Source organism: Cucurbita maxima, unplaced genomic scaffold (assembly GCF_002738345.1).
Source record: "Cucurbita maxima cultivar Rimu unplaced genomic scaffold, Cmax_1.0 Cma_Scf00019, whole genome shotgun sequence".
Taxonomy (NCBI): Eukaryota; Viridiplantae; Streptophyta; class Magnoliopsida; order Cucurbitales; family Cucurbitaceae; genus Cucurbita; species Cucurbita maxima.
In genome coordinates this window covers 2,680,919-2,705,833 of record NW_019272035.1, presented here as the reverse complement: position 1 = coordinate 2,705,833, position 24,915 = coordinate 2,680,919, and the positions used below count along the sequence as shown (strand labels likewise).

Below are 24,915 nucleotides of genomic sequence, written 5' to 3'. Positions count from 1 at the left end.
ACATTTCTACCAATGGTATTAATATGATATACTTGTGTGTAGCCTGTTGGTAGCTTAGAATTATGTGATTTGATTCTGCTAGGATAAAGGTGTTCAAAGTTTGGGATCCATTAGGCTGAAACAGCTACTCTTTACAGAACTTTTGATAACCAAAAGACGTAGAACAATGTTACAGCAAGAACTTTTATTGTTTCCATGAGCAGCTAGCAGCTGGATAATTCCTTTCTATTGGAACCTTCCGGATTTGATAGCCGAGTGAATTCTTTTACGACACTTTACCTTACTTTCAGGAGAATTTTCTTCTAAGAACCCACCGGATTCTAGAACTTGGACACATAGGGAATCTTTTGTGAAAAAACTTAACCGTCCAAATCCATCGCTAGCAGATATTGTCTTCTTTAGCCTTTTCCTTCCGAACTTTCCCTCAGGATTTTAAAACGCGTATGTTAGGGAGAGGTTTTTCACACCCTTATAAAGAATGTCTTGTTCTCCTCCCCAACCGATGTGAGACCTCACAATCCACCCTCCTTAGGGCCAAGCGTCCTTGTTGGACTCGTTCTCTTCTCTAATTAATGTGGGACCCCCCAATCCACCCCCTTCGGGGCTCAGCCTCTCCTTGTTGGCATATTGCCCGGTGCCTGATTTTAATACTATTTGTAACGGTTCAAGCCCACCACTAACAAATATTGTACTCTTGGGCTTTCTTCCTGAGCTTTTCCTCAAGGTTTTAAAACGTGTCTGTTGGAGAGAGGCTTCCACAACCCTTCTAAAAAATGCTTCGTTCTCCTCCCCAACCGAGCTTGTGAACGTTGGATTTGTCTGTTGCTTAGGAGTTGTAGGAACAACCTTCACCAACTCTCTAGTGGTGAAACCTCTTTGTAAGAGAAAGCTTTAATTCTCTTGTTTAATGTAGCAGTTTCAGTTGCCTAAATATGCTTAAAACTTAAGATGAACTTGTGGCTTGGAGACTCTTAACCGTTACGATTTTGATAAAATGTCTCAATTATTGACTATTAAAGATGTTTATTTAACTTGTGGAGCCTTGACCTCGAGAAAACATGCTTCAAATAAGGTAGAGAATCTCCATTTAAACTGAAGGGGAGAGAATCGGGAGAAAATTTCTCCCGGTTAGATAAATTGGGCCAAGGATGAGAATTATATTCTCTATTCTCATCTCGTCCCTTCCCGGTTCCATCTCCACCCGCTTGACATAAACACATGTATATATGTATGTTTTCATAGAAAATTTTGCAGGAATAAGAAATGAAATAAGTGACAGGAATAGAAATAGAGAAGGCTTCTCCGTCCCCACCTTTCCTCATGAACGGAAGTCACTCAACATAAAATTATTCTAAGCCAAACATGGTGAAATTTTTTATTAACCATAATTTCACATCATCAAAATCACTCTCATTCAAAGCGGTCTCATTTCATTCATCTACCCCTCGTTTACTCAAGCGCCCATTTCCAACATTTTCATTGACATTTTTCATAAAATTAAGATTTTTTCTTTTATGTCGGTCTCGATCTAGAATGGTATGATTACAGGAGAAATGATACCTTGTAAAGAACAATGGGTGGGAGTAGGTTAATGTGAATGCAAACCAATTCCTCTAACCTTCCCCTTAATTTAACCATTTATTAATTAAAATATTCAAAAGATTCTATCTTATATATTAAAAGAAATATAGAATTAAACAAATTTATTGTATAAAATTTTAGAATTTTATTAAAATGCATAAATTTTGAAGATTTTATTTAATAGTTAATTTGTATATTATTGATTGATTTCACTAAAATTAGTGAAATTATGAGAATTTTTGCATTTAAAAGAAAAATAAATCTCACTATTAATAGTTTTTTAATTTAATTTTAGCCATAAAATTTTAACATTAAAGTTAAAAAAATATTTTAAAAATTAAACAAATAATAAACATATTAGATGGAATTTTATATTTGGATTTAAAATAAAATAATATTATTAAAAATTAATTGAATTCTGTGAATTAAAAAAATAAATAAATAAAAAAGGAAAAAAAGTCAAACAGCGTGTCACTGAATCAAGGACGACGCTGACTTTTATGTTACGATTTCCTAGGCCTCCAGAAATGGAAATTCCTGAGGGGCATATCTGGTAAATAACACTATTTTAAAAGGGTAATTACGTAAAATGACAATGATCGGCGGACAGAAATTGCAATCAGAACGCGGCGGCGTGGCATAACAGACAGGCCCACCGCCACCGAACGCAATCCTTTTTCTTTCTATTTTCTCTATTTCTTTAATTCTCTCAAAAAGAAGAAGAAGAAAAAAAAAAGATGTGTATGATTCACGAGCCACTCCCCGCTAACTGTGGCGCTAAATCGCTCATTGATCCTTCCTTTTTTAGGTTGGTTGTTTTTTCATTGCAATTATTCCTCTGTTTCTTTGTATTTCTAACGCGATTGTTCGCGAAAATTCTCTGCGGTTTTTCTTTCTGACTTCTCTGATTCTGCTGTTGCAGATTTTCGAGGCCGCGTTTTTTGGTGCAATAATCTCTGCCCCACCCTTTTGTTCGTCTTTTTCTCGTTAGATTTCTGGTTTCCTTTTCTTCTTTCGGTGGGGCAGGGAGTTTTGCTCCGGTTTTTCATTCTGTGAGGGTTTTCTTCTCTTAATCTCTCCGATTTGGAGGGGTGGAGGAGGAGAAGACGATGAATCTCCTTTTGTTTCTGTGATTTTTCTTTCAGCTTCGCGGCATGGGTATGATTAGGGTTGTTTTGTTGTATTAAGAAATGACGAGGGCGATTGTGGCTCCTTAATCTTTTGATTTGGGTTCGGCGATATGGGTTGCTTTTCTTGTATTAATCCTCGTACTAAAGATGGAAGCAGGGTGGAAATTGATAGTTCTGTTCGATTTGAATCCCGGAATTCTGTTAATTCTTCAGGTTTGTCTTCATTTCCCCTCTGATTTATATATCGAATGATGAACATTTTCTGTATTGGGAAGGATATAGCGTTGTAATGATTTGATGACATTGTTGGTGTTGATAATCTTGTTCTTATTTGTACTTCTACAATGTGCATTTGGGTAATGATCTTACTGTAAGGCTATTAACCATTAAAATCTAGGTTCGAAGGGGAAAGAAGATCAGGTCATCAGTGAAAGCTGTTCAAAGGGGGGTGTAGCTGCTCGTAGTTTCACGTTCCGTGAACTCGCCACAGCTACAAGGGGTTTCAAGGAAGTGAATTTGCTTGGGGAGGGTGGTTTTGGACGCGTCTATAAAGGACGTTTGGAGTCGGGACAGGTGAGGATTCCTTGCATTTTGTCAGCTTGTTATTTGGTTCATTGAGTTATGTACCATTTTGTTGTTGTGGGCAGATTGTTGCAGTTAAACAGCTTAATCGTGATGGCCTTCAAGGCTTTCAGGAGTTCATTGTGGAGGTTCTCATGTTGAGCCTGTTGCACCATGCCAATCTTGTCACCTTGATTGGTTACTGTACTGATGGAGATCAAAGGCTTTTGGTCTATGAGTACATGCCTATGGGAAGCCTGGAAGGTCATCTTTTTGGTAAATAATTTTCTTTTTTTACTCTGCCTTGTTCCTTTTAAATGTGTTCAATTATATTTTAATAATATGAATTTGTTTTAACGATTAAGAGTGTGAGATCTCGTATCGGTTAGGGAAGAGAATAAAACATTTTTTATAAGGTTGTAGAAATATCTCCTAGCAGACGCGTTTTAAAAACCTTGAGAGGAAGCCTAAAGAGTACAATATTTACTAACGGTGGGCTTGGGCTGTTACAAATAGTATTAGACACCGGCCGGTGTGCCAGCGAGAACCTCGAGCCCCGAAGAGGGTGGACACTGGGCGGTGGGCCAACGAGGACGCTAGGCCCCGATGGGGGGTGAATTATGAGATCCTACATCGATTGGAGGAACGAGTGCCAGCGAGGACGCTGGACCCCAAAGGTGGATGAATTGTGAGAACCCACATCGATTGGAGAAGAGAACGAAGTATTCTTTACAAGAGTGTGGAAATTTCCCCCTAGTAGACACATTCTAAAAACCTTGTGGGGAAGCCCGAAAGAGAAAGTCCAAAGAAGACAATATCTACTAGTAGTGGGCTTGGGCGGTTGCCTAGAGCTATTTTGGTTCTAAAAAAATAAAAGAAATTGTATGCTATTAGTTCCTATCCAAGTTGCATCTTCCTTTTTGCAAGCTCTATCATCTGTTTTGTCAAATTTATAGTGTATGATCATGTGAATATCCAGACTATAATCATATACATGGAATATGGAGGGACCTGGCCCAACTTTGTCCAGGACCAAGTTGGCCGTTGAATTGGGTGAATCAGCCTAGCGATTACGGTATCTTAATAACTCCAAAATTTCATGTACGATAAGAAAATGCTTCATTTGTTCATTGTTAACTTGTTATTTTTCTAAGGGGAAATTATTATGTTGAATTGATATAGATCTATAGAAAGAAGTAAAGAATCAAATTAATTATCTAATCTGGTACCTTCATGGTGAATTTTCTTTATTTCAGATTTGAATTCTGACAAAAAGCCACTGAGTTGGAATACAAGGATCAAGATTGCAGTCGCTGCTGCCCGAGGCCTCGAGTATCTCCACTGTAAAGCAAATCCCCCAGTCATATACCGTGACTTGAAGTCGGCTAATATCTTATTGGACAATGATTTCAATCCTAAGCTTTCAGATTTCGGGCTAGCTAAATTAGGACCTGTTGGTGACAATACTCACGTTTCAACGAGAGTAATGGGAACGTATGGATATTGTGCTCCAGAGTATGCCATGAGCGGCAAATTAACCCTTAAATCCGATATTTACAGCTTTGGTGTGGTTATGCTCGAGCTTATTACGGGGCGCAGGGTTATTGATTCTAAAAGGAAACCAGGGGAACAGAACCTAGTTGTTTGGGTTAGTAATTTACTGAACTTTTTTGCTCAATGATTCTATATTACTCTTCACATCTGTCCACCTTTTACATCGGTTTCATTCAATTTGCAGTCTCGTCCTTTACTTAAGGATCGCAGAAAGTTCGTGCAATTAGTCGATCCCCTGTTGGAAGGACACTTCCCACTTCGTTGTTTGCAACACGCCGTTGCGATTACTGCAATGTGTCTTCAGGAACAGCCGTCGTTTCGCCCTCTTATTAGTGATATTGTTGTAGCTCTCGAGTATTTGGTTTCTCAGAGTTATTTACAAGAACTACGCCATGTTAAGATTCTCGGTTCATCACAATTATCACCTTCACAACATAATGAAGACATCAATGCCCAAGAATCAGGGATTCCCTGAAATCCCTGAACTTCTGTTTGGAGATTGCTATACAGAAGCTGCCGAAAAAGCCACGTAAGGAATCCGACATATCGAGTTTCTTTTAAAGCATTCAATCCTATTTTTATATGCATACGACGATCTTCTATTTTTTGTTCCTCTGTTAATATCCAAGAGGACGAGAGAGGGAATTATTTAGGGGGTGGGTCTCTACTCAATTGTGTCTTGATTGTTAAAATTCGTGTAGATTTTAAGAACGGGAAACCAGAAACGAGTTAACCGCTTGAATTCAAACTTCGAGAGGTGAAGATCTTTTCGAGATTGTTAATACGCTCTTATAATCAGCTCCTCGATATGCCCTGTAATCTTTTAGGGATTAGGACAAAGTTCACTTTTTTCGGTGTTATTAACCCGACCGTCTTCTGTGACTGATATGAGTCTTTCCTTTTTGTAAACGTGCTTTCTTTCAGGTGCCTAGTCATGTCGTGAAACGTGTAAGATAAAAGCATTGTGAAGCATATGTTATATTTATTGTAATATATTCCGATTCAAAGGATAGGTATATAACCTGTACAAAGCTACGTACAAGTATTTGATTCGATTCGATTCGATTTGAAGGAGAAGGAACGTCGTGAATGAACATGTTTTACGCCTACGTCGCAGAAAGAATATCAGTTAAAGGTACATATCGATTTTCTGCTGTATTTTTAAGTTTGTATAAGCTCAGTTCAGCTCGATGACCGCGAAAGCTACTTGGGACATTCCAAGGTACATATCATTGTCTTTGCTCGGATGTATTTGTAGATGAATAATACTCGTAATTGGAAACCATATGTGTAGTTTTGTAAGAGGATCCCTGAATCTCTTTTTTCTTTGCAATACATTACCACCTCTCTTTTCTATATTGGAAAAATGTGAGTTATGATATGAATAATACAAGCATCTTGCCTCTTGCAACATTATTATTATTATTATTATTATTATTATTATTCGAGTTTCGTGTATGAATTAGGAAAAGCTTCCAAAAGTTTCGTTATCGAGACGACTTGCCTTTGAGAGAGCTAGCGGGATAGATTGATGATGCTTGTGTCTGAAGTTTCTTTGTTTATAGCTAGAGGACGGATTTGTCTGTCCACCGCTAGTAAATATTGTCTTTTTTGGGTTTTTCTTTTCGAGCTTCTCCTCAAGGTTTTTAGAACGTGTCTTCTAGGGAGAGGTTTATACACCTTTATACCAATTGATGTGGAATCTCACAATCTATTCTTATGGGGCCAGCGTCTTCATTGGCCCACTGTCCGATGTCTTGCTCTTATACCAGCTTAAGAGCCCAAGCTCATCGCTGCTAGATATTGTCCTCTTTTGGGATCTCACATACACCGACCCTAAAGACCTAAGAAATTCCATCGAACAATCTATCAGATAGAAAGATAGAAAGTATCAAATGAGTAGAAAGATGTGTACTCATTTTCTAAGTCTAGAAACATGTGTACCGAAAGAAAACAGCAAAAGTTGAGAGTCCCCTGAGGTGTGAAAGTTAAGGCACCACCTAAGTTACAGAAAAGAAGGAAAGAAAGAAAGACTGTGTGTGGTGCTGGTTTGTTAGAATAATGTAAATGAGGAACCAGTGAATTGACTACTGAACAACGACGGGCGGGGAAGGGGTTGGGTTGACTTGACCGAGCAACCCCCGTTCAAGGGGTCGTTAGGTCATTAAGTTGAGTAATCTCGGTAACGAGCCTAAGGACAAATCTTTGAAAATTGATTGATTGAGAGGTAAGTGTTGAAATTTTCTCACATTTATGAAGAAAATGAGTTTCTAATGCACTATTTTATTTTTGTTTAAAAAATATTTCAATAGTACTTTTTTATCCTATTATTATTATTATTATTATTATTATTATTATTATTATTATTATTATTATTATCCTATTAAAAATGCATATTCTTTTTGCCCTACTAGTCTAATTCAATGATTTAATAGTAAATTTGGAGCTTGAATTATGGTCCTATAAAATATATTTTAATAGCTATAATCTTTTAATTAATTAATTTTTAGTTCCCTTTTAAAATTGAAGACTTATTATTATATAATTTGACCCCAAAATATAATTCTAGAAATAAATTGCTTTGGTGCTGAGTCACTAATGCAATGTCTTTTTATTATTTAATTATTGAATTAGTTTATATTATTTTTACTCTTTTTATTTTTTTATGAGATAATGATAATGGTTCGTTCTGGGGCCCACTTGACATTATCTATATTTTCTTTTTTATTATTTATTTATTTTAAAACATTCCTAGTCTTAGATCTTCCAAATCTAATGGAACCCCTCCATCCCTCACTTCAAAGGATAAGTGTCCTTTTTTTATATTCGTAAGTTAAAAATAATAATAATAATTAAAAAGTATGGTTAAATTTTCGATCATTAATATCTATAATTATTTTAAAGTATAAAAAGAATATTCATGAATTTTTTTAACAATAATGTCTCGACCTATTAATAAAATGTTGATGTCATTCATATCATTTATAAACGGTTTGGTATTATATTAATGATATGTCTCTAAAGCTTAGTTCTCATTCATACATAGAAAATTGGTAAAAGTAAATTCATATTTAACTCTCGACATATTAGTGTGCACATCAAAACATAAACTCTAAATATTTAATTTTTTTTTTCTTTTGTTGAATTTGGTTAGATTTTTTTACATTTGGGTTGGGTCGAATTTTTTGGTTGGATTTGTGGGTTTGCATTTTTTTTTTTGTTGGGTCAGCTCAACTAACCCAAAAATAGAGTCACAATCCAATTTTAACCCTACCCTACTACTTTAACTCGATGAAAATTAAGAATATTTGATGCTTGTAACCAATATTAGTAATACATTATGACGTGTGAGTATTTAATATTTGAGTTTCAATGATAATTAAGATTTTTTTTTAAACAATTAAAAAAAATAAAACCGACAATCCAATCCAACCTAACTCAAAAATTTCAAGTCGAGTTGAATTGGTTGTGAACTTTGTTCAAATTACTCGAGTCACCAATCAATTTCTCCAATCCAATCGAACAGGATACTATTGTATACTATGTTTAACAAATTGACAAAAAAGTTTGGTGATTTAAAAAAAAATTAATTAGGGTTAAGTTAATCATTGAATGGGCCGATTTTTTATTAAAAAATAAAAAAATAAAAAAATAAAAAAATAAAAAAAATAAAAAAAATAAAAAAAACCTGGTGGAGAAGCATAGATGTGAGCATTGACTTAGTTGAAAGAATATATATATATATATATATTTAAAAAGTAATGGAAAATAATTTTAAGACACGTGGGAGTGGGACACTAAAGGACCGGACCGGACCGGACCGAGTTCACTTTACGTGGTAGAACAAGTCAAACTGGAAGACAAGGGTTGGGGGCGTAATTTCTAGTGTCCTTCGCAGAACTGTGTCGACATCTTCTTATATACTCCATCAAGCCCATTCCATCCCTAAGCCTCGAAGCAAGCTCCGAGCCTCCCTCCATGGGCAACCTCTGCGGCACTCCCGTCGACGCCCACTCCCTCCCTCCGACCAAGCCTTCCTCCCCCGGCCACCTCACATCCATACCACGCGCCTCCTCCACGCCGCTCGACCTTAAAGTTTACACTCTCTCAGAGTTGAAGACGGCCACCAAGAATTTCCGGCCGGACACGCTGCTCGGAGAGGGCGGATTTGGGCGGGTCTTCAAAGGCTGGGTCGATAGGAACACCTACGCACCGTCTAAGGTCGGCGTTGGCATCCCTGTCGCCGTTAAAAAGTCAAATCCCGACAGCTCTCAGGGCCTCCGTGAATGGAAGGTTTATTAATTTCCAGCTCATTATTTTTATTTTTATTTTTATTTTTATTTTTATTATAATTTTGTGGGTAATTTTGATAGGCTGAAGTGGAATTCTTGGGGAAATTTACCCATCCAAATGTCGTGAAATTAATCGGCTATTGCTGGGAAGACAAGCACTTTCTCCTTATTTATGAGTACATGGAGAGGGGTAGTTTGGAGAATCATATATTTCGAAGTGAGTTTCCGGTTTTGCCCTTCTAATTTGACTAAATAAAAGTCCTTTTTATTTATTTATTTTTTATTTTTTATTTTTTTAGAGGGTGTTGAGCCACCGTCATGGGAAACGCGGATTAAAATAGCGGTGGGGGCGGCGCGTGGGTTGAAGTTCCTCCATACGTCGGAGAAGAGCGTGATTTACCGCGACTTGAAAGCGGCTAATATTCTCCTGGACTGGGTAACTATTAATTATTAATTTATTTTTGTTTTTTTAATAATTATTTTGATTTTTATGTTTAATATAAAATAAAAATGTTATTTCAGGATTTCAACCCAAAATTGTCAGATTTTGGGCTGGCGAAACTGGGCCCATCCAATGGTTACTCCCACGTCAGCACGGATCCAGTGGGCACCTGCGGCTACACTGCCCCTGAGTACATTGCTAGTGGTATTATTTACCTTCCCTCTCCTCTTTTTTTCAAAATGACTTTAATACCCCTGAACTTTTGAGTAAATTCCAAATAGACCCTTCAAGAAATTTCCCTGGAAATTATCGTGTAGGTTAAAATTATGACACATGTACGGGTATATATTTTGAGTTGTTGAGTTAAGTTCTCATGCCTTTACTTTGGGCTTTCTCAAAATGTCTCATATTAATGGAGAGAGTATTCTTTGATTATAAATCTATGATCATTCTCTAAATTAGCCAATATGAGACTTTCATCATCAACAGTCGAGCTGAGCTGTTTCTTAATTATTTTAAAAATGCATACTTATCCACAAGTAACTAAAATCTTATACAAGTAAAATATTATTAATTTTCACAATAATCTTAATAATAGAGTTTGGCTGTATCGTAACCCTATTTCCAAGTTGGCCAGGTTGACCCAACAAAAAAATATCAACTCACGAACCAACTTGAATTTTTCGAATCTTTTCACAACCTCGACAACAATTGAACAGGACATTTGTACATTAAAAGCGACGTGTTCGGGTTCGGAGTGGTGCTCCTCGAGCTCCTGACCGGGATGCGGGCAGTGGACCCAAACCGACCAAGTAAGTCTCACAACTTGGTGAAGTGGGCCAAGCCATCACTGAGCAACAAGAAGAAGATGACGAAACTAATGGACCCAAGACTTGGGGACGACTACTCGCCCGGAGGAGCCTGGGGCACATCTGAACTGATTTTAAAATGTTTGAAAATGGACCCCAGAGATCGGCCCTCCATGGAAGAGGTTTTGGTGACTCTAGAAGAAATCAGTACCTTTACAGACAGGCCCAATAAGAAGCCCAAATCAAAAGCTAGGAAGCCCATATCTCATTGACTTTGGGCCTCACTCCTCCAGCCACACTAAGCCCAATGTATTTCCATTTGGAGGCCCATTTAGATTTTCAATCCCTCTAACGTGGGCTTCAACTATTGGCTGATTTAAGTGCTTTTGTATTATATATATATATATTTTTTTTTTGTTTTTTTTTAAAAAAGTTTGTAGATGTGATCCATATAAAAGTACCTAAGGTATCTTGGTCATCATCATCCTCACCATTATCATAGAACTAAAGCTAATAGGTCTTTAAGGCGCAACCTCGACGTCGATTACAACTCATAGGTCTCATCATACTCTTATGGACATTGTTCTCAAATTCTAGAGGTATGACCCTCAGTCTAGCCAACTCTCATTTACGAAGGCCGTCTATATTCAACAAATCATGGTTAATGAGTGATTGAAGACCCCTGACCACATCTACAATGCTTTTATAAAGTTCTCATAAAAGTTCAATGTATTTTTAAAACCCAACCCTAACTCTATCAACTTACAAAGATAGTATAGACCTCTGCTCGGGTAGATGAACTAAAAGAAACTAATCGGTCAACCCTTAATAGTTTCCACACAGCACAAATCAAGCATAGTCAATTCTGAAATATTATCCTGACTCTCGTCCTCGTATAGCAATATTAACATATTATGTTCAAACATATCATCATTAAGGAACATAGTATAATAATCTAGACATTTGTACCTTTATCATGATTTCGATTTCATTCAATCCTGAGTTCGTTTCGTCGTTTTCTTAAAAAATCAAGCATCTTAATGGTTTCAATTCTAAATTTAACATGTTTTTAATCGTTCTAATCAACTCATCTCAATTCTAAACTTTAATAACACGCTTCTATAGATATTACAAATTTGTCTTAATTTGACCTCTCAAAGTGCTTTTACTACCTATGGTGAGTACTTTTTAGGTCGGTTTGGTTCCTAAGACAACTTCAAATTCTTCCAAAATCTTTAAATAGGTCTTGATATTTCCGCAAAATTTAGTCCATATTCACAACCTCTCCATGTGGAAGCGAGAAAAATACTCGCATCGATGTAGTGCTATGTCCAACCCATTCTAATGTTTCTGTTCTCTAGCGAAAGTACCTACCATGGTAGTAAGAATGGAAGGGAAGAAGACAACATACCACAACTTGGCTAGTACTAAACTCATAGGTTGTTTCTTCTTTTTAGTACTCCTACCCCTCGAATCGATCTTCTTTTAACCGCCTCTTCATCAAGAGTTACGTATATGGTTGACCCACATCGCACCACGACATTTAGGTGGACCATGACCTTAAGGATTCAAATCTTATCCCCAATGTTTATACTTTTCTTTACCACGGGTTATGTATATGGTTGACCCACACACCACCATGACGACTAGGGGGACCATGACCTTAAGAAATTGAATCTTATCCCCCAACATTTATACTTTTCTTTACTAAGTAAATAACTAAATATATTTATATAATATAAATATATAATAAGTTAATTTTGACCAGGTTGGAGAGGAACACACGAACCAAAATATAATTTTCATCCCATCTCGCTCACAGAGAAAAATTTATTCCTACTGTCTTTCTATTTCATCCCGTTCGAGGCAGGTATTTACGAGAGCTTGCTTCCTGAGTTATACCACATCTATAACAGAGAAACTTGAAAATCATAATTAAAGAGAGATTGAGACAAACACAAACGATGGAAACTAGAACGTTGTTACGATAATCTAAGGAATACAATACAAAGATCATTGCATGCAGGTTTGAACGATAGAGAGATAAGAAAAAGAAGCCATTTTTATTCTTAGGAAGCAACAAAGGCGACCAAAGGGAGGAATTCAAAGCATAAAAACACACCCATTTGTCAGCCGCCATACAGAGAAACAGCAACAAAGTTGAACGCAGGGGCCCAAGCTTTAGTCTTACCTATGCATAGTTGAACACGATCTTCTTGCATATTAATCTTAAACATTCCGAAGCTTCGCGGCGTAATAATGTCGGATTTCTTACATGTTTGGTCTCGCATTCATACGAGACGCTATCTTTTGTCCCAGAGACCTGTCTGCCTGAGTCCAGTATGAGATCCATATGTTACGAACCTCATGAGTCACTTTCGAGTCCGATAACGCTTCTACGAACCGATTCACGAACCGTTCTTGCCTGGATTAACATATAATAAGCTTTATGAAAATTGATCTCTTTTGGTTCTAAATAGTTATAGAAAATTATATAGCTGTATGGGCTGGTGGGTACCTGTCTGGTGCCCATGATCGGTATCTGTCTCCAGCTTGCTTGAAGTTATGATTCTCCTTTGGAATCACACACTGAAAATTTGTCAAAAAGTCAAAAAGTTAAGGCCCCACCACTAATTCTTGTCTCTCTACTCACTCCATTATTAACACAACACACCAAAACATAGTTGTTGAAGATAACACCAACACAACAAATAGTTTTGAAGATATATATACGATATCGTATCTGGTATGATTGAAGATGTTTAGTCTGTAGTTTCATATAGGTATAGTATTTGACTTTTATTATTATAAGCAAATATCTTTTATCCTTTTATTGCTCTTTCCATTTCCTTGGTAACTTATTTGATTCAGTAAATAATTATAAACAGATAATTTTCACCATCATTTAAGTGTGGTGAGTTTAGCAAATATTGTCAATAGTGGTATGGGACTAGGTGGGACTTCTCCATCCTCATCTCTTTCAGGTGGGTGAGAGATTCTAGACCCTGTTTAGATAATGAGGAGAAAGGTCTCTCTATTCTCTAAATGGAGATTCTTAGCTCCATTCGAGATGGAAAATATAATCACAATTCTCGACCCTGTTTAGATAATGAGGAGAAATCTATCTCTATTCTCTAAATGGAGATTCTTAGCTCCATTTGAGATGGGAAATATAATCACAGTTCCCGACCCTGTTTAGATAATGAGGAGAAATCTCTCTATTCTCCAAATAGAGATTCTTAGCTGCACTCGAGATGGGAAATATAATCACACTTCCCAACCCCATCTAGATAATGAGGAGAAATCTCTCTCTATTCTCTAAACGGAGATTCTTAGCTCCATTCGAGATGGGAAATAAATCATAGTTCTCGACCCAGTTTAGATAATGACGAGAAATCTCTCTTTATTCTCTAAATGGAAAATCTTAGTTCCATTTCAGAGACGGGGTCTTTACTAGCTAAATAAACATCTCTAATAAAAAACGAACACTAACCCTTTCTCTTTTTCCGCTCAACACATTGGGCGGCATCGGGTACTTCTCAGCATGGCGACAAGCATCGTATCTCGAAGGGAAGTAATTCACCTAACAAACCAAAAAAAACCCATCAAATAACAATGTCGAAAGAAACCCAATTCAAGAAACAAAATGAAATCACAAACCAACCTCCTCATCTCTATGCATAAAGTTCATAAACCCTTCATGATGATTATTATGGTGAGGACACTTAGGAGCATTAACCGGCAGCTGAAGATAATTAGGGCCAAGCCGATGCCTTTGAGTATCAGCATAAGCAAAGCTCCTAGCTTGCAACATCTTATCATCCGAGTAATGAATCCCCGGCACCAACGACATGGAGAACGCCAACATCTCATTCTCAGCAAAGAAATTATCAATATTCTTATTCAAAACCAACCGCCCCACCGGTCGCAACGGCACGATATCCTCCGGCCAAGCAATGGTCGTGTCGAGCGGCTCAAAATCATAATTGTTTTGGTCTTCATAATCAATGGTTTGAATGTAAAGCCGCCACTCCGGGAAGTTCCCGGCGGCAATGGACTCATAGAGATCTTGAGTGGCGTGGCTATGGTTGGAGCCGCCGACTCTAATGGCTTCCTCCTCGAGCATGCTCTTAACCCCACAAGTGGGTTTCCAATGGAATTTAACGAGCCGGGCTTTACCAGCTTTGTTGATTAGGGAATAGGCTTGCACGCCGAAGCCCTCCATGTGGCGGTAGTTAATAGGGATGCCCACGTCATCATAGAACCAAGCGAAGGAGAGCAGGCTTTCAGGGTGGTAAGAGCAGAAATCGAGGAATCTCCAAGATTCTTGGAGATGGGATTTGGGATTTGGTTTAAACGCGCGGATGACGTCAGGGAATTGCATGGCGTCGCGTACGAAAAAGACGGGGAAGTTATTGCCAACTAAGTCGAAGTTGCCTTCGCGCGTGTAGAATTTGACGGCGAAGCCACGTGGGTCGCGGACAGTTTCGGGGCTGCCACGTTCGTGGATGACGGTGGAGAAGCGGACGATGACGGGGGTTTGGACGCCCGGTGCACGGAGGAAGTCGGCGCAGGATAGGTCGGAGACGTCGTGGGTTACTTCGAAGAAGCCCTTGGCGCTGGCTCCTCGCGCGTGAACTACACGCTCCGGGATTCTTTCGCGAGTGAATGTGGCGATTTTTTCGATGAGTTGGTAGTCTTCTAGAAGGATGGGGCCCCTTTCGCCGACGGACATCACGGCCGTGTTGTTCCATATTGGTGCGCCGGAGTTTGTCGTGCAGAACGGTGTGTTGTACGCGCTGGATGGCCGGTACTGTCCAATTATATCATCACAAAAAAAAAATTAGTAATTATTTATTGAAATTAATGAATTTTAATGAGTGAATAAATTTACTTATTTATTTAAAAAATACCTGAAATAAACTTACTAAATAAATAAATTCTACTTGAAATAAATTTAGTTTTAAAATTTTTGGAAAAAAAAAAAAAAAAAAAAAAAAAACCTTTGTCCTTAGGATATACTCACAAATAATAAATAAATAGAAAAGCAATCATATGGGAAAGTAGGTGGGATTTTCAATCATAAAATTAAATATTAAAAATTAAAAAAATTAAAAAGTTAAATGGTTTATATTATTTTAAATTTTCACAAAACATAAAATTTTATATTTAAAAGAGATTTATTAAACACAAAATTAAAACTTTGAAGGAGAGTAAGCTTGGATTCTGCACCAGCTAAACAACAAGACAGAAACTATAAAGTTTGGCAAAAAATATAAAGGGGCTTAATCCCCCTTAAAGCTAGTCGTGAATGTGCCAAGATCACAACGACACACGGTTGAAGATTTACGATCGTGATAGTTAGTATGAGAGTCAAGCTCTTAACTTAGTTATATTAATAGAATCTTCAATTGTTGAACAAATAAGTTGTGAGCCTCATAGGTATAGTCAAAAGTGACTCAAGTTTCGAATAATAGGTGTACTTTGTTTAAGGCTCCATAAACCTCAAGGGAAGCTCTATAATGTACTTTGTTCGAGGGAAGGATTGTTGAAAGAGGTTGAGCCATCTCTATTGGTATAAAGTTTTTTGGGAAAACGAAAAGTAAGGACATGAAAGCTTATGTTCAAAGTGGATAATATAATACGATTGTATAGAATCGCGATTTCTAACACAAATCATTTAAGAAAAAAATTTCATATAAAAAAAAATAAAAAAAATCAGTACAATATAAGAAGATCTAGTCACTATTACAGCACAGTAATCAATTCGATCCAGCTCATCGAACACACAACTGAACATATCTAAACCAATTATCAAGAGTGTAGTCGAAGTATCATATAACTATTCTTTTCCCGAAATCTTTTTATAAAAAAAATAAAAATAAAAATACTTAAAATAAAGATGGAAACTTAGAAGTGGTCCAAACAATTTTATAACACGAATAACCTTAACCAAATCGAATTAATTTTATATATTGATTTAATTCAATCCACAGATTTCCCAGTAATTTAAATATATATATATATATATTTTCCTTCGCTAGTTCCTGATCCGGGTCAAGTCATATTCCAGACCAGATAAATTGACCGGACTTGACCACGTTTACACGCCTAAAGAAGACGACAAGCATCAGATCGGGTCAGACCCGACCCGACCCGTCTCCATGACGTTGGAAACCGGGAATACGCCGCCGTAGGGCTGAAAAAAATCAGAACTCCGGCGCCGGAATCCCAGATCTGCCGGTTACTTGCAGAAAAAAGGAGAATAGTTAAGGAGAATACCTTGTAGGGATCCATGGCGGACGGCGAGGAGAGAGAAACAAGTAAGAGAGAGAAGTGATGGGAAGATAGTGGAGAAGGAAACGAGGGAGAATGAGGGGATTTTATGGTGGATTTTCTACAGTTTTCTCTTACTTTTTTCACCGACGGTTCATTTGGTGTCGTTTTGAGATAAAAGAAAAGACGACAAGTCGGACTCCAAACAGTGGGCCCCTTTCCTGATCGTAATCCAGAGCAAGCCAATAGGGAGGTTGGGGAAGGAAGAGGGGCGTGGAAAAATGGGGATGATATTTTTGGTGTCGTTTTCCCATTATGTCCCTGACTGAGATAGAAAGTGAAGCAACAATCTCTCTAATTGCCACTACACAAGGGCTCCTTTGTCATTTCGCTATCATACGTGGCCCAGCGTCCAAATTTTTCCATTTTTATTTCTAAAATCATTAGCAATTATAAAAAAAAAAAAAAAGACCAATAAAATTTGTTAGTAATAGGAAATTACAAGGTTAGTTTGGTCGGATACACCGTTGATTGGTTGTTGAAAATTAAAAATGGATACTCAACTAAGAAATATACAAAACAAAATAATAATTAAAAAAAACGGTAGGTTTTTAGTTAAAATGATATCAACGTAATTTCGAGGGTATGTTGAAATTCCAATTTTACCCTTGTACTTAGATTACGATATATTTTGAAAGGTGTGTTTGAATTTTCGCCCCTTGTCGATTTTTATATTTGTTTTTAAAGGCAACATGTTATTTTCCCTACTTTAACTTAATAATTAATTAGAAATTATGTGGTTAATTTAATCATATTTACTCACGTCAGAGTGAATAGTTGGAAAATTACAGTAAAAACGACAATAAAACAAAATTTTAATTGAAAAATAAATTTAATTTTCAAAATTAAAATAAAAAAATTGTCCAAATCATAATTTTTGTATTAAGAAATTTAAAATAAAGATAAAAATATATAGGTTAATTTTTAAAATAAAGTCTCTCTAATTTATTTATATATTCATAATTAAAATAAATAAATTAAAAGTTAGATCTCAAAAATAATATTTTAATATCCGACAAAAAAAAATAATTAACAACACGTACATCCATAAAGTTGGTGAGGTGTCCATTGGTTAGTGGACCCACACCATTTACCCATGCTGGTCCTGTACTTATCTATATATATTCACAAAAAATAAGAAAATAATAAATGATTAATTAATAATGTTCGGTCCAATTATTAACGTTATAATTGGAATTTTATGCTTATCTTTTTCATTTTATATTAAAATAAAAAAATTAATATAAAATATAGAGCTATTATTTTTATTTTTATTAATACTAAGTACACAATAATGTTTATAATTAAAAAAATTAATTTAATTTGAATTTTTACGTAGTAGATATAAATAAACTAATTTAGACTTACTGATTAAAATCAATTTTTTTAAAGAAAATAATTTTTAACTTTTTAAAAATTTTAAAAAATAAAAAATATCTATGAAATTTTAAAAGTAGCATTTAGATTTTCTACCTTTATAACAAAAAAAAAAAATTAAAAATTATAGTCAATATATACACAAAATCCATCTATAAATACTTCATAAATTATCTCTAAACTTTTTAATGTTACTTTCAAAGTTCTAAAAATGGAACATTTATAAATTCAATGATATTTTTTAAATAAGCTATTTTTTGAAACCCTTTTAACTTTTAAAAAGGGTATTTTTGAAATCATATATATATTATTATTATTATTATTAATCCATGCAAAAATATTTTTAACCATATTTTTTAAAAGGTTAAAAGCTATTTTCTAAATATTTTTAAGAGTATTATTGAAATTTTTAATTTAATATTAAATATTATTTATTTTAGTAATTTTAGTTAAGTTTCTGACTCAAACTTTAACTTTTCTAAATTTTCTAAAATAATATTTGTTTCATCAAATTTCAAATTGGGATTTTACTTTCTTTTTTTTCTTTTTTTCTTTTTTTTTATTTATGTTGATTTTCAGCTAAATTAAAATCCTCAACTCCATCCCTATAGATATTTTAGGAATTTGGTTGAATGTCAAAAGAAATTGAGAATAATGTGACCTACAAATAATTAATTACTTACCTAACTATTTAATGATATTTAATTTCGGTTGATTTTAAGCTTTTCTTTTCATTTTTTGTTTCAGCTGTTGAAGGCAAGAGCTTTTACATCAACCATCAAGAAAAGGTTTTCCCATAGTGTGGGAGAGCGTCTTTGGGTTATGCAACACGATAGAAAGAATAGTGAGCGAATAGTGAGCGTTTACCACTTCAATGGTACGTTCGTTGTGATACAAACATAGGCACACATTTATCAAATCTTTTGTATTTAAAAACTAGAATTGTCTTTGTGCATCATCATGTTCGGATCTAATTGAGATCCATGTTTATTTAATAAAATTTTTAGAGATTTTTTATTTTATCCTTTGCATTTTCTACGACCAACATATCAGTTTCCATTCATCAATTTTGGAGAGGTTAACGACGCTAGCCGACTAGCGTTTAGAAACAAACTATTGTTCGATTAACCGAGGTTAATGACACTGGCCAACCGATCAGTTGATGATAGGCAACTAAAAAAAAAACATGTCTAGTTGATGATAGGCAACTTGGTTCATCTCAGAGATCCTTGTGCAGATTTTAATTAAAAAAAAAAAGAAACCATATGGCATTGAATGTATGATCCAGCAAGCAATCTCCCAACAAATATGAGTATACCAAATCTCAGTACAGGAAAATCAAGATCAACATACCTAGTCATTGCAATTTCAAACTCTTCTCAAATGAATGACAGCAATTCTTATGAGCAAATTCAAATTTATTTAAATAGAAGACATCACATTTTAGGGGAAAACTAGCAGGAAAAGGAAGAAAGAAATGGAATGGGTATCTAAGCATGGTGGCCGGCCATCCTACAAAACATTTCTAGTTGGGGAGCATATGACTCACTCTTTAAGGTATCAAGTAATTCAAGCTAGCTAGTTAGAATCATGCAGCCTTCTCTACTAAGCAGCTACTGAAACTTGTTTTGGATTCTTACCAGCTACTTTTGAAGACTTTTCGATGATTTCTGGTTTGTCGATGCCTTCAATATCGATGATCCTCAACTTCGTTAATTCCTGAGATACAAAACATTGCAGAAACAGGTCAACAGATAACTTGAAAACGAAACTCTTTTATTCGAATTGGATAGTCTGGATATATATACCTGGCGATGTCCTTTGGTTCGACGGTAATTCTTCCTTCTTTTTTTCTTGAAGATGATTACTTTTGCATCCAATGCCTTTGAAAAGGAGAAACAATCATTCAGTTCTAACAAATTGGAACACAAATTTGAAAACAAGAAAGCGAGGAAATGAAAGATTTACATTCGCATCGGGAGTAGAAGACATCCTATTTTTAGTTTAATATGTGCGGATAAGGATTCAAATTTCTGATCTTTTAGCTGAATGCATATATCTTAACTAGTTGAGCTATGCTTTGAATCCATTTAATATATAGATTCCCAAATGCAGATAAGACTAGAAGCATATTTTCTAAAGTGCACAAACAACAACAAAATTAGCCCTTCGAAAATGAAGTGTAATAGACCACAGGCTAGCATCAGTAAAAACACAACAAAATTTTCTTATAATATATTGCACTAGCAAGAAAATGTGAGCAAGTAGTTTAGCTGTCAATCTTACATGTTCCTCAACAACTGCTTGAACAACTGCACTTGGTACTGTAGGCCTACCGACAATCGTTTGTCTACTTGAGCCAAGCAAAAGAACCCTATTCAATATCAACTGCAAAAGATAAATTCATAAAAGAATAATCATTAAAGCTTGCTCAAGATGAAATGTAGAAAAGAACAACAAGCCAATGACAGTACGGAAGTTCTACACAGATGATCAAAATCCTTAAGTAGGCAAGGTATAACAGCAAACATGAGAAATACTACAGAACAGTATTCAAGTTTGTACAGAACAGTATTCAAGTTTGTCAAGGAAAAAGGGGTCCTCTAATGACGTATCTCACAAGTGAGCAATGATACGAACGTGAATAAAAGCTACCAAACGAAAAATATTTACATTTTCCTTGTTTAGTTAGCCTGAATCGATCCTTCGTATTAAATAAAATGCATATTTTGGCCTCATCTATGACGAGCAGAAAAGTGCAACTTCTTATGTATGTAAAACAGTTGGTGTTTAGGCGCTCATCTAATACAAACAAAGGAGCTCTCCTGTACTTATTCATCCGAAAACTGCTTTACAGCCCACCAAATTAATGTCTACGTCGAATCTTTGTACCAATCAAAACAACATAGTAATACCACAAACTTGAAATTATTAATTTTTCCAAAGGTACTTCAAGAAAAATAATTTGTTTAAAAAGCATTCATTATTCCAAACACACTATAATACCATTTAGAGATGCAGCATTATTAATCTGATTAGACCGCAAATATCAAAAGTAGGAGACCATGTGGAAACATGGCCAAAAGCTAGGATATGAATCAAAAAAGGATGATCTACATCTAAAAATTCCACAACATACAATGGTATAGGAATTGCAAACCTTGTCATTCACATCGCAGAATTTTAATCTCTCAGTAAAAATACTATCTCCGTTGCTAACCTTGAATTGGTGTGAGCCAATCTACAAGAGCCACCAAAAGAAAAGAGTGGATAAATGATAAGAGACCAACTACTAATTCATAAAACTCATTAATACATGCAACAGTTTGAACCTGAACGACAGCAAAAACAGGTTCATAAGGCTTGAAAACCCCACTAGATCGATCAATTGGCCCGACTACTTTATATCCAATAGAAGCTGCTTCTGCCTCCTTCTCCTCCTTTGTATACTCCTTTTGCATACCCCTACTCGGCACTGAACTATCATCATCCTCACCACTATCATAATCCTCGTCATCTTCATCATCATCTTCTTCAGTATCATCATCTTCATTGCCATTCTGACTATCAGATGAGAGATATCGGGAATGTGACCAGTTGGTACACAAAGAAGGATCAAGTTTAGCAAAAAGACAGTTTGGTACAGAAACATGTGTACGAAAATTCTGGGAAAGGAAGGAAGGTGAGATCTTCAGGGAGTGGATATATGGCTTGGTGGAAAAGATGGCCGAGGCATGACGAGTTAGTACTTGTAAACACCGTCTGTTCGCCATGGTGGTGATCCTAATGGCCTCTGATCTAAAGACAACACCTACACATGCTGCAGCAATATTCTAACCTTCTCAGTCTGCAGAAATAAATTATAAACATAAACCCCTGTCTGGAACTCCTGAATATAATTAGCATGTTTGTATGAGGCCAAAGGAAAAAAAAAAACATGTTTCCAATTAAACCCTATAGGAGATCCCTTTTGATTAATTTACCCCTTCTCACGGCAGTTCATATGCATCACTAATGTTTTCAATATTCGAGCTAACTCAAGGTCTAGTCATTTCTTGTGTCCGGTGGATCCTTTTAAAATCTTGTAGAAACAAAAAAGTGAACGGTGTAGGGAGGAAACGTCAAGAAAATTTCCTTTGTATGTTGTGGTTTTTGTTCTAGCTCCACTGAAGGGGTTAAGGAGCGGGGCTTTCAAGTCCGATCCTGAAAATCTCTAAATGCTCTCCAAAAACACTTTCAGAGAATCGCTTGCATTATCTGATGTTCTTTCCTACTTACGAATTTTCATTTTGGCATATGCTACAATATTTTGCCTCCAACTACCCAACATTATTTTCGGTATTTTTCTGTTCTATTTTAACTGAAACAATATTTTCAATACAGCTTTTCGATTCCAACTAGTTTTTTTTACTAGCCAAAGCAAATTACAAGCAGATGTGTTTTCTTTTTTGATTTGTAATCTTCTTGAACTTTTTTGTTCCCTTTTATTTATTGATTTGGATAAGAATAAATTTTTGTAATTCAATCTGCATTTTCCTAATCCATTATGTATACATTTTTAGTTTTACATTTTCGTTTGGATTGATTTAACATTGGTTGAAAAAGAAATCAACAAGAAAGATTATTCTTCTTTTGAACAGAATAAACAACATAAATCAACGAAATAAAATCAAAAAACAAAAAAAAAAATCAAAACCTTGGGGATCTAAAAAATGAGCGGCGCTAGATGTGAGGAGGATGCGATCTCACGAACGACGCAGGTAAGGGGCTGAACCACCGATTCTGTTTCTCAGAAGAAGAAAAAATAAACAACAGAGATAAGCAACTCTGACGGCTCGAGAGGCGAGAGAGTGTGACAGGGAGGAGGAGGCGGCGGCGACTTCGCCAGAAGGTTGAGACTGCGTTGTGAAGGAGCGGGGTGCAGTGGCTGGAAATGGGAGGGAGGGGAGGGAGGTTTGCCTAAACGTGAAATGAAATAGGGTTTTAGAAAAATAAAAATAAAAAAATAAAAAAATAATCTACGATGGTTTAAGAAGAAAATAAAATAAAATAAATAAATAAATAAATAAATAGAGGACGGCTGAGTGCTACGTAAATATAATTAGTTTTTTTAGGTTAATGTGGCTAATAATTATTGTTTTTATTTTTAAAATTAAATTATACATAAAACCTCTAAAATTATAATTATTATTTAATTAATTATAATTATAATTATACAGCGGAGTGACTATGGTTAAAGAATTAAAATTAATTAGAGAATTAGTTTGTACTTAAGATATATAATTATAAGAGTAAAATGAAGTTTTTACCTACCTGTAATTAGGAACGACTCAGGAATGATTGATTATTTGTAATGATTATATCAATGGACAGAACTTCCTAAGTTTACCGTAAAGCGACAGAAATTGATTAATTAAATAATTTAAATAATTAATTTTATATCTTATAATTATAAGATTTTCTTGCTAGCTCGTAATAATATTAATAGTTTTCTTAATTGAAAGAAAAAATTAAAATGCTAAATTAATATTTAATATATTAAAGTTAAGAAATAAAATAGATTAAATTTTAAATTTTAAACTATGTATTTAGATATATTAAATATATTAAATTTAAAAATTTTAAATTAATATTTAATATATTAGATAGGTTAAAAAGAGAAAAATATATTTATTGTATTTGATATATTAATATTGAAATAATTAATGTATATTATATATTAAGATATTTTATAACATTTAAATATGTTTCGAATAATATATTAGATATTTAAATATATTATTTGGTAAAGATTCTCCAAAAGTGAGTACAAGATTATCGGGATGAGTAATCTCTCATTTGAAGAATTTTTTTGAAACTCTCATTCTTCAATATTTTCGAGATTTTTCTTTCAAGAAGCTCCCACCTTTTGAATTTTCTTTCAAGAGAGTTCGGAAGCTTTGTCCTTTTGTTTGAGTCATAACAAATAATATATTGTGAAATGGAGAAATTTTAAAGGAGGGTTTCTACAGAGGTAAAGTTTTTACGACAAGGTGTAAAGATATCCATTTAATTACTCACTCTCAATGGAGGGGACATTAACAAGAAATTTTTCCCATAATTAAATATAAATATATCTCTATGTAGGTTAAAACTAAGACCCAAAATAACTTATTATATTTATATTTTATACGTACCAATTATTTAGCAATTTGAAGTATGAAAGACTTGTAATATTGTAATTTGAATTTTTAGAATATTAGGTTTTACATTTTTAATAAAAATTATATTGAAAAATGAAAATTATTCATTAAAATTTATTTTCAACCTTTTTCAAATCATTTTTATTTATAATGCTCAATTTTTTTCCTGTAAGAGCAATAACATCCCAATTGACTTATAGTGATTACCAAAAAGGCCATGAATCTTCATATTAAAATTCTTGTACTTGAATAAAGTTCGAGATTAATGTCTCACATACGAATACTCTTACTCACTCTCATGCTCCTATAAACCATATAAACCAACTTGACTCAAGTATAGCTTGGTTAAGTGAGATTAATGTCTCAACCTATGAACACTCCTACTCATTCTAAATCCTCTACAGACCAACATGACTCGAGCATGATTTGGTTAAGGCATGCACGGACTGAGTCATGATTTGATTAAGGCATGCACGGACTGAGTCATGATTTGATTAAGGCATGCACGGACATCTCAACCTCAACCAAAGAGAAAAATTTGAACCTCACCCCACATATGGAAACCAAAAAGATCTCACAAGAGTCAAATTATCTATATATATAAGTAGATAAGCTGGGTTCATAAAGCTAACGTCAAATAAGAACTTCCAA

The 24,915-nt window shown here is 35.0% G+C and overlaps 4 protein-coding genes across 10 annotated transcripts; 2 read left to right on the top strand and 2 right to left on the bottom strand.

The window, feature by feature from the left end:
* Positions 1-2,242: 2,242 nt before the first annotated feature.
* Positions 2,243-6,239, top strand: LOC111493982 (probable serine/threonine-protein kinase PBL21). Of its 4 annotated transcripts, none has more exons than XM_023143943.1 (8): positions 2,243-2,389; positions 2,504-2,924; positions 3,109-3,284; positions 3,359-3,548; positions 4,529-4,920; positions 5,011-5,355; positions 5,528-5,583; positions 5,751-6,239. In XM_023143943.1, exons 2-6 carry the CDS (start codon positions 2,822-2,824, stop codon positions 5,299-5,301), a joined length of 1,152 nt encoding a protein of 383 aa, XP_022999711.1. In that variant the 5' UTR covers positions 2,243-2,389; positions 2,504-2,821; the 3' UTR covers positions 5,302-5,355; positions 5,528-5,583; positions 5,751-6,239. The 4 variants fall into 4 exon arrangements, with proteins under 4 accessions (XP_022999711.1, XP_022999714.1, XP_022999713.1 ...); XM_023143946.1 differs by having other exon boundaries at positions 5,466-5,583; XM_023143945.1 differs by lacking the exon at positions 5,528-5,583.
* A 2,451-nt stretch (positions 6,240-8,690) lies between these two features.
* Positions 8,691-10,847, top strand: LOC111493990 (probable serine/threonine-protein kinase PIX13). The gene is made up of 5 exons (XM_023143963.1): positions 8,691-9,119; positions 9,200-9,335; positions 9,418-9,554; positions 9,641-9,764; positions 10,280-10,847. Exons 1-5 carry the CDS (start codon positions 8,805-8,807, stop codon positions 10,639-10,641), a joined length of 1,074 nt encoding a protein of 357 aa, XP_022999731.1. The 5' UTR covers positions 8,691-8,804; the 3' UTR covers positions 10,642-10,847.
* Positions 10,848-12,407: 1,560 nt separating this feature from the next.
* LOC111493962 (catalase isozyme 2) lies at positions 12,408-16,765 on the bottom strand. Its single transcript, XM_023143913.1, has 5 exons — positions 16,652-16,765; positions 14,034-15,182; positions 13,863-13,952; positions 12,888-12,958; positions 12,408-12,794 (listed from the first exon to the last, which is right to left on the bottom strand). Exons 1-5 carry the CDS (start codon positions 16,664-16,666, stop codon positions 12,641-12,643), a joined length of 1,479 nt encoding a protein of 492 aa, XP_022999681.1. The 5' UTR covers positions 16,667-16,765; the 3' UTR covers positions 12,408-12,640.
* A 2,583-nt stretch (positions 16,766-19,348) lies between these two features.
* Positions 19,349-23,052, bottom strand: LOC111494006 (50S ribosomal protein L21, mitochondrial-like). Of its 4 annotated transcripts, none has more exons than XM_023143983.1 (6): positions 22,832-23,052; positions 21,415-21,929; positions 21,243-21,323; positions 20,369-20,470; positions 19,891-19,965; positions 19,349-19,801 (listed from the first exon to the last, which is right to left on the bottom strand). In XM_023143983.1, the coding sequence occupies exons 2-6, from the start codon at positions 21,853-21,855 to the stop codon at positions 19,688-19,690; spliced, it is 813 nt and encodes a 270-aa protein (XP_022999751.1). In that variant the 5' UTR covers positions 21,856-21,929; positions 22,832-23,052; the 3' UTR covers positions 19,349-19,687. The 4 variants fall into 4 exon arrangements, with proteins under 4 accessions (XP_022999751.1, XP_022999752.1, XP_022999749.1 ...); XM_023143984.1 differs by having other exon boundaries at positions 21,415-21,902; XM_023143981.1 differs by having other exon boundaries at positions 22,779-23,051.
* Positions 23,053-24,915: the final 1,863 nt, after the last annotated feature.

Excerpts from the sequence above, each read along its gene's own strand:
- LOC111493962 (XM_023143913.1), bottom strand. Across the intron at positions 12,959-13,862 it reads TGAGCGGAAAAAGAGAAAGG|TGTGTGATTCCAAAGGAGAA; the intron begins GTTAGTGTTCGT and ends ACAAATTTTCAG. Across the intron at positions 12,795-12,887 it reads CGATCATGGGCACCAGACAG|GCAAGAACGGTTCGTGAATC; the intron begins GTACCCACCAGC and ends ATGTTAATCCAG.
- LOC111493990 (XM_023143963.1), top strand. The coding sequence starts at position 8,805 with ATGGGCAACCTCTGCGGCACTCCCGTCGACGCCCACTCCCTCCCTCCG. Across the intron at positions 9,120-9,199 it reads AGGGCCTCCGTGAATGGAAG|GCTGAAGTGGAATTCTTGGG; the intron begins GTTTATTAATTT and ends TAATTTTGATAG. Across the intron at positions 9,765-10,279 it reads CCCTGAGTACATTGCTAGTG|GACATTTGTACATTAAAAGC; the intron begins GTATTATTTACC and ends ACAATTGAACAG.
- LOC111493982 (XM_023143945.1), top strand. The coding sequence starts at position 2,822 with ATGGGTTGCTTTTCTTGTATTAATCCTCGTACTAAAGATGGAAGCAGG. Across the intron at positions 2,925-3,108 it reads GAATTCTGTTAATTCTTCAG|GTTCGAAGGGGAAAGAAGAT; the intron begins GTTTGTCTTCAT and ends ATTAAAATCTAG. Across the intron at positions 3,549-4,528 it reads CCTGGAAGGTCATCTTTTTG|ATTTGAATTCTGACAAAAAG; the intron begins GTAAATAATTTT and ends TCTTTATTTCAG.
- LOC111494006 (XM_023143983.1), bottom strand. The coding sequence starts at position 21,855 with ATGGCGAACAGACGGTGTTTACAAGTACTAACTCGTCATGCCTCGGCC. Across the intron at positions 21,324-21,414 it reads CTGTTTTTGCTGTCGTTCAG|ATTGGCTCACACCAATTCAA; the intron begins GTTCAAACTGTT and ends TGGCTCTTGTAG. Across the intron at positions 19,802-19,890 it reads GAACCAAAGGACATCGCCAG|GAATTAACGAAGTTGAGGAT; the intron begins GTATATATATCC and ends TTTGTATCTCAG.